This window comes from Pteropus alecto, unplaced genomic scaffold (assembly GCF_000325575.1).
Source record: "Pteropus alecto unplaced genomic scaffold, ASM32557v1 scaffold101, whole genome shotgun sequence".
Classification (NCBI taxonomy): Eukaryota; Metazoa; Chordata; class Mammalia; order Chiroptera; family Pteropodidae; genus Pteropus; species Pteropus alecto.
Genome location: NW_006432945.1, coordinates 1,821,991 through 1,829,395, shown reverse-complemented (window position 1 = coordinate 1,829,395; position 7,405 = coordinate 1,821,991). Strand labels below are relative to the sequence as shown.

At 43.8% G+C, this 7,405-nt stretch overlaps 1 protein-coding gene across 2 annotated transcripts in view; it reads right to left on the bottom strand.

Annotated features, from left to right (window-relative positions):
- Positions 1-6,087: 6,087 nt before the first annotated feature.
- Positions 6,088-7,405, bottom strand: part of UTP25 (UTP25, small subunit processor component) — a 22,437-nt gene continuing 21,119 nt past the window's right edge. For both annotated transcript variants that reach the window (XM_015586283.2, XM_006907687.3), the window contains exon 12: positions 6,088-7,387. In XM_015586283.2, the coding sequence (XP_015441769.1) occupies positions 7,144-7,387 (244 nt within the window). In that variant the 3' untranslated portion in view covers positions 6,088-7,143. The remainder of the gene's footprint in view (positions 7,388-7,405) is intronic.

Here is a 7,405-nt window from a genome sequence, read left to right as displayed (position 1 = left end):
GACAGTTCCCGGCCCATAGGAGGTGTTCGATATGTCTTTCCCCATGGCCTCCTGCTGTCCTTTGGTCTGGCAAATACTGTTCCAAAGATGAGGACCAAAGATGCAGGAAATGGTAGGAGGACACCTTGCCCAGTGTAGGTGAGGAAGTGAGCAGTCTCAAGAAGGACGTGAGTGACAAGCTAGGCCTGGGGGAGGTGGCCGGATAAGAGGCAAGAAAACTACCCAGCAGAGAAGACCTCCCTGTCTCCAAGATAAACTCTGACCCCTCCAGAATGAAGGTTCAGACAAGTGACCGAGATTCTAGGTCACTGTGGCCAATCTGCTCTCTGCAGAAGTTGCCAGAAGTTGATGAAGGAGAGCCAGGTTTGGGCCTCATATATACAAATTTGGTTGTATTTCCAAAGGAAGTTATTCAGAAAGTTATTATAATTTTGGTTTTGTGTTAGAAATGTTAATTTTAAAATTTATTTGTGAGTTTAGTATACATTGCATCTACTAGAGTTTCCATTTCTTAAAACATGTACACTACTCTATAATTGTTCCTGAAATAAACACACTATCTGTGGAATCATTTTATAAGGTGCTATTTCATAAATATAAACAAATTATACCACAAATTTCTGTGACTGACTGAATTTTTTAATTTTTCCTGTGTTGGAGTGAGTAAGAGAGAGAAAGGGAGGGAGGAAGGGAGAGGGGCTCCGGGTCTCTGCAGCTCAGGAGTGCTCAAAACAGGAGCAACCCAGAGGCACCCAGAATGGGGAGGTGAAGAGTCTGCTACTGTTCTTGTTTACAGCGCCACCTGGTGTTTATAACTCATAAAAAGTTCAAACTTCCTCCTGTTTAAGAGTTGAAATTTGCTGAGTAAAATCCCCACAGCTACTTACTGAAGCACTTCCTTTCAAATACAGATAAAGAGCTTAGAAGAGTTTCTGGTGCATAACAGTTCCAAAAATGTTACCTTTTAGTATAATGAGCTAGGTACTGTGCTAAGCAGATTACTAAACAAAACACCTTTTAGTGCAAGGGTGTCTGTCTATAAACTGTTGGTCAGTATAATTCTTATTCATGCAGAAAAGAATCTGGAAAGAAACATATCAAGATATTAATAATAGTTATCACCAAGAATATGTAGTTGATTTTTTTAAAATCATTTTTCACTGTTTTACTTGCCTTTGCTGAATGAGCAAAAGTAAAGAATAACTTTTCAAGAAAAGAGAAATCATTGAAGGAACTAAGGGTGACTGGCCTGGAAAAGAGAAATGTCATAGGGGACATGGGAGATGTCTTCAAATAGTTGAGGGTTAACAAGAAGAGAAAGACTCGTACCGTGTAATTTCAGAAGCAGAACTAGGGCCGATGGGTGGAAGGGTTACCAAGTCCCTAACAATCAGAGCTGATGAGAAAAGTTACAGGAGTACCTACCTACCTCACCCTTGAAGGCATGCAAGCAGATGCTGGACACCGCCTCTCAGAGATGACCTACAGGTGACACACGGGTCAACTGGCAGATTGGATCACGAGTCTGCTGAGTTCCTACCTTACCAGGGATCCTCATTCATTACCTAATTTTGCTTTGAAATACACCCAGAAGAGATGACAAACAGGTGGTCATCAGCTTTCAGAGGGGAGATCTGATTTCTTGCCAATTCTTTTTCTGCTACTATCAGTGTCTATAAATTCTATGAGAAGACACTTGTCCTCTCTCATTTTTATGCATTTGGTGTGGACTGGAGGTGACAGAAGTGATATAGTGCAGTTAGAGCCACCTTAGTGCTCACTCCTCACTGTCACCAAATGGCCAGGCATCAACCCTGAAGTTCAGTCCTTCTGCTGGTTTCTGTAGAAAACAGAAGAATAAACAGGCAGAGTCTTTGTACTTCAGGACTCTGTGATTCCATTTTTGTCTTTTGTTATCAACGAGGAATTGCTAATAATAGAGGCCTGGCTTCCATGGCTTAAACAAATTAGGGATTTAGGTTTTTACATGAGTGCAAAGGGAGGCTGCATAGCATGAGCATGGCAGCTCCAGGATGTGATCAGAGAACCAGACTCCTCTGACTTTCTGCCTCACCATCTTTTATTCTCAGGAGCTACAGCCATCACTTGTTCACAGCAGGATAAAGGGAAGAAAAGGCAGCAGCACTGTTCCTCTCAGTGATAAAGAGCTCTCCTAAATGTCTGCCCAGTGGCTAGTGTGCGCTTGCGTGGCCCCACCTTACCGCAAGGGGGACTGGAAAATGTAGTTTTGGCTGAGCACCGTGTCACCCCATAAAATCCAGGGGCCTGTGACCAGGGAGACTGTAGCAGTCTCTTCCACTTTCTCTCAAGTCCCTGTCAAGATAGTGTGGATAACTCCTTACTTCATAAAGATGAGAGAGCTGAGAAGCAGCCGGGGGGAAACGCACGGAGCTGCGGCAGGTTAGTGGCGATGTGGCTCCCATCACCCAGCTCAGTGCCAACTTTGGGCAATGATGACTGCGAAGGCAGAAACCCATGAACATCTGTGGGCAAACACCAGCTGTGAGCCCAGGGCCATCTCTCTGGGAGGAGTCAAACTGGCCGATAAGGGGGGCTGCAGAGGGCAGTGAGGACAAGGGCTGCAGGACACGAGGCTCCGTGTCATTCTCTGGGTTGGTAAGAGGTAGCTGGTTTTGGCCTTGGCTCAGTTGGGAGAACAGATGGGCAGGAATTCAGCACAGCTTCCAAGTCAGCCAGGCGCAAAGACTCCTGCCTTCCCATTCTGTGTCAGTTGAGGCTCCAGGTCCCATCCTGCCACAGCCACAGAGGCCCAAGACTGAAGAACATGACAGCTGGGCCAGTAGCAGCCCTAGGAATGTGTCATTCTGCCCAACTATAGGGGGCAATCAGGAGGACAAGCAAGTGCAGGTGTTTCTCCAGCAGTGAGGGTGACACCTGGGTAAGCTGTGACAAGGGGCAGGCTCAGATTCCCCTTGTGGCAATCGGATCTCAGTCCTGACCCTTTGGAGCACTAACTCTTGAGATGGACAGTGTATTTGTTTGAGAGAGGCCTGGAGCTGCTCCTTCTCACGCCCTCCCCTCCCCTCCCATGGGAATAATGACAGTGTGACCAGAGGTGTAAGGGGTCCCCGGAATGATGCGGAAATACACGCAATGCAAGCAGAGGCAACTCCTTCCCCCACCTGAAAAGAGGAAAAGTCCTCAGAGCAGAAACAGAAACAAAGCAAATTTGAAGAGGAGATGGAAACGTGTTCATCTTTAGCGAGGATATAAAATGCACAGAATTTTACTGCAACTCTGGTTAGAGCACGTGGCACAGGAAGAAGCAATCCAAGTTTTTAGACAGAATCACACTTTCTCCTGTCAGCCGAACATGGTGGGGCTCACTTGGCTAGACCCAGAGGAAAGGAGAGCGAGCTCTCCTCTTGTCTTCAAAGACTACGTCCATTTTGGATTATCTGTGTACTACTCCCAATTCGCTGACTATAATTAAAAGCTGACTGAAATTTGTTGGGAATTCTATTTAGCTGGGCTTCCAGAAAAGCTTTTTCAAACAAGAAGCCTGGAGTAGAAACAAGGTGGTGAAGATCACTACCGTGACTTCTTTAGAGAGAGAGAAGCCGAGAGAGACTGGAAGGAACCTGGTGGGAGGAGAGGGTGCACCAGCTGTGAAGGCTGCGCCCCGCTTGGAGGCCGCATTCCCACTACATTCCCCTTGTATGAAGCTTCTGGCACCTCACAGCCACCTGCAGGTTGCACAGTGAGGCCCTTTCGATGATTATAAAGAACTTGCAGCCCGTGCCCTCATGCCTGGCCTCTGTAATCCTGAGAACCTAGACTCCTCACATCTAGACTCTGCTGCTGGAAGAGCTGCTCCTGTGGCCTTGCAGAGGCTGGGCGGCGGACTCTCAAACCACCTGCCTGCCCCTCCTCCCTCAGTAGCCTGGCTCCTTGTCCCCATGAGGGCACAATCAGGGCTGAGGGTCTTCATGAGCCGCGTTGGCCCTCTGGGGTGGGAGGAGTCAGCAGGGACACACTCCTCATCCCACCCGAGCCATCTGCACTCAATTATAAGCCCTTTGGAAGCCAGAGGAGAGCTGTTTAGCTGCTGCTGCTTCTCTATGATTAGCTAGTTCTTGTATTCTGAATATTGCACATGGTGCAGCCAGCTGTAGGAAGCATTCATGATTCAAAGCTTTTTCTCCCTCAAAGAGAAAAACGCTAAGCTAGTTGTTATTACTATGGGGAAGGGAAAACAAGTTTCAAAGTCTTACTTTCTGGATAAGTTCCTCTTCCCACCCTATAATTCCACCTCCTCCCAGGACTGGGACCATTCCTTTGTCTGTTTTCTATAGGCACCATAAAGCCACTTGCTACACATGGGCCTTGCTACGAAATACCAAGATAGTGTATAATTGCAGCTCAGGCAGTATTACCCGTGGTCCAGTAGGCTCTCTTCTCTCCCCTTATTTTGTGTGTGCAAGAGACTTGATGTTAAGGCATCCTTTCAATGAAACCATTCCAGAGATGCAACTCTGTAAGCAACTCAGGAGCCGGGGCTAACTGCCGAGGCTTACCCTCTTTCCTAGGTGTTGAGTTAGGAACAAAAGTAATACTTAGTTCACACTTGAAATCCTCAGTGTTCTCTGCAAGGAGCAGCTGGCCCGCTCTGAGCCAGCATTAAAATCATTAGGAATGCTTACTATAATGCTTATTCCCGGGGCTACAGCGTGGACTTGAAACCCAGGCTCAAACGTGAGTGGAGGTCCAGAGGAGCTGGAGATCTGGGAGTCTTGTGAATAGTCATAATGAAAGACTTGAGATTAGCTACAATTCACAGGGGAAAGAATATGGAAATAGAAGATGAGGGTAATCAGAGTCCCTTCTTCTTCACATCTCTGAACTAGGCATATAAACTCATTTCTTTTCTCAAAATATACAGGCTCGATGGTAAACAGCAGCACCAATATGCTAATAAGCGCAGGGCACTCTATAGATATAAAGAGTTCCTCGTAGCATCAGTTTGTAGGCTTACGACTGTCATCCAAATTTTCACAACTTTAGAAACCCACCTAGGTATGCAATGAATAATTCTACTTTCTATGTTGAGAGAAAAAATAAAAATGCCTATTTAATAGCAGGAAGACTACCCCAAAAGTGATTTCATTTTTTTTTTTTTTTTTTGATAAGCAATTTTATGTGTCCAAATAGAAGAAAACCTTAAGGGTTTTCTTATACCAATAAGGGCTGCTCCATTGAGAATAGTGGGAGCTACGTGTCTCACTGTCTGAGAAGGGAGTTACAGAGATGAAAAGGGAGAAAAATGGAAAGAACCCTGCGGTGTCAGACCAAAGTCAGAGGCATGACATTAATTCACAGTTTTCAGCATATGGATACAAAAATAAATTCAGATGCTGTGTGCACATATGTGTGTGTATACATGTATCCACATGCAATATTCCCAAGCTCTGACCACTGACAAGGCCTGGAACCAGTGGCTCCACAATGGTATTGAGCATGCCTAGCACTCGAATCTTAGCTTTAAATTAATTTCCCACTAAAGCAAGCAGGGCTGGAGTTGGGAAAATACAAGACAAACTTGGAATATCTTACTGTGTCAGAAAACGAAGAAATGGTCAATTACAAGGGGGACACGTCAAAAAGACACAGGTGCCAGCGTGAAGGTGCTCCTGCTGGCCACATCTGAGATCGTTTAAGTATCTAAAGAAATAATAACAGTAATGTATTACAACCCACTGAACAGAAGATGAAATGACGAGTCCACACTGATATAAATTAAAAAGTAAAGGAGGAAAGAATCATTCTGCAGTGGAAAAGCCTGGCAAACATCACCTTAAACATGTAGTCAGTTAGTGTCATCGATGATGGGACAAGTGGAAACTGTGCACCACCTGATGAGACGCAATGAGGACACAGCATCATTTCTGCACTGCTCCTGCCAAAGATACATAAACTAAACCTAATCACAAGAAAACATCCAATATAACCAATATAACCAGCCTGTAATCTTCAAAAAAGAGTCAAGGTCAAGGAAGCCAATGAAAAGCTGAAGTAGATTCCAGAATAAAGGACAGCACAGAGATATGACAACTAAAAGCAACATGTAATTCTCAACTGTATCCTTTTGCTATAAAGGTCATTTGTGAGACATCTGGCAAAACCTAAATGAGGTAAAAGGATTAGACAATAATAATGTATTAATGGCAAGTCCCTGATCACGGTTGGTTTTTGGTTATGCAGAAATGCCCTTGTTCATAGAAAATACATGCTAAATTCAGGGGTGATTTTCAGGAGCGACAGGCCCATCAGGTTAGCAACTTACTCTCAAATGGTTCAGGTTCTGTACTTTTAATTTTTCTGAGAATATTTCAAAATAAAAATGTTTTAAAAAGCACTTCCTTTTCATTTTTGTTATATGACAAAAAATGAATACAGTAATGTTGAAGATGGCAATGTTGAAGATGAAGATTTCAACATCAAGAGTTTCACAAAATTATTTCTTGAAAGAGTAGAAATTGTTATTTTATATAACATAATTTTAAGTGTATATTTTAACTAAAATGTTTTCTACGAGTTAAAAAAGATCAGTGAATGAATACACTCTTCTAGGCTGAATTGAAATAGAATATTTACAATTTTAAAAAGTTTGGCTGGGGAAAAATAAGTTCTATAAAACCTGTGTGATCCAAAATTAAGATATTCAGCAGCAAAAAGTATTCTCATTTCTCATAAGCAGTTCTCACAAGCAATGACCTGTCTGCCTTACTTTATGAAAGTGTCAAACAGAAATAGGCAAATCTGCAAGAATTTACCAAGTGTAATAAATCACAGGTCAAATCACAATAAAAGAATTTATGGCTTACAAAAAGATTCACAAGTAGGAGTTTCCTTCCATCAACTTCTCACTGTCCCATTAGCTCCCTCTTGACTTCTGAAAGATGGGAGTTACCAAAATTCAGTTTACATTTAACTTCTCAGGGAAATGTGACCTGAAAAGAAAGACATATCGGATATGATGCTGCCTGCTGCTTCTTCCTTCTAGCAGCCCTTCTCTTGTAGAAGTGATCAGAATCAGGTCCAAGTGGCACAGAATCGAGCATTATGTATCACTCCAAGTCCCATTTCCTGTTCAACAAATTCTCATCTTTCCCCAGTGATGAAGAGGTGTACATTCTTCTTGGACTGCAGCATCTGCGCAGCCCGCTCCACACCGACCACTGCAGCCAACCTCTGGGCATCGTACTTGGAGTAGAGGACAGTACAGGTCCAGGTGGCTTCCTCGCCTCTGGTGGTGGCTCTCAGCATGTTACAGACTTCACTGTAGAAGTGGGGATATGTTGGCAGCTCATAGAAAATTAGGTTCCTGATGCCTTTTATTGTATACCTGTTAGAAAGGGAAAGA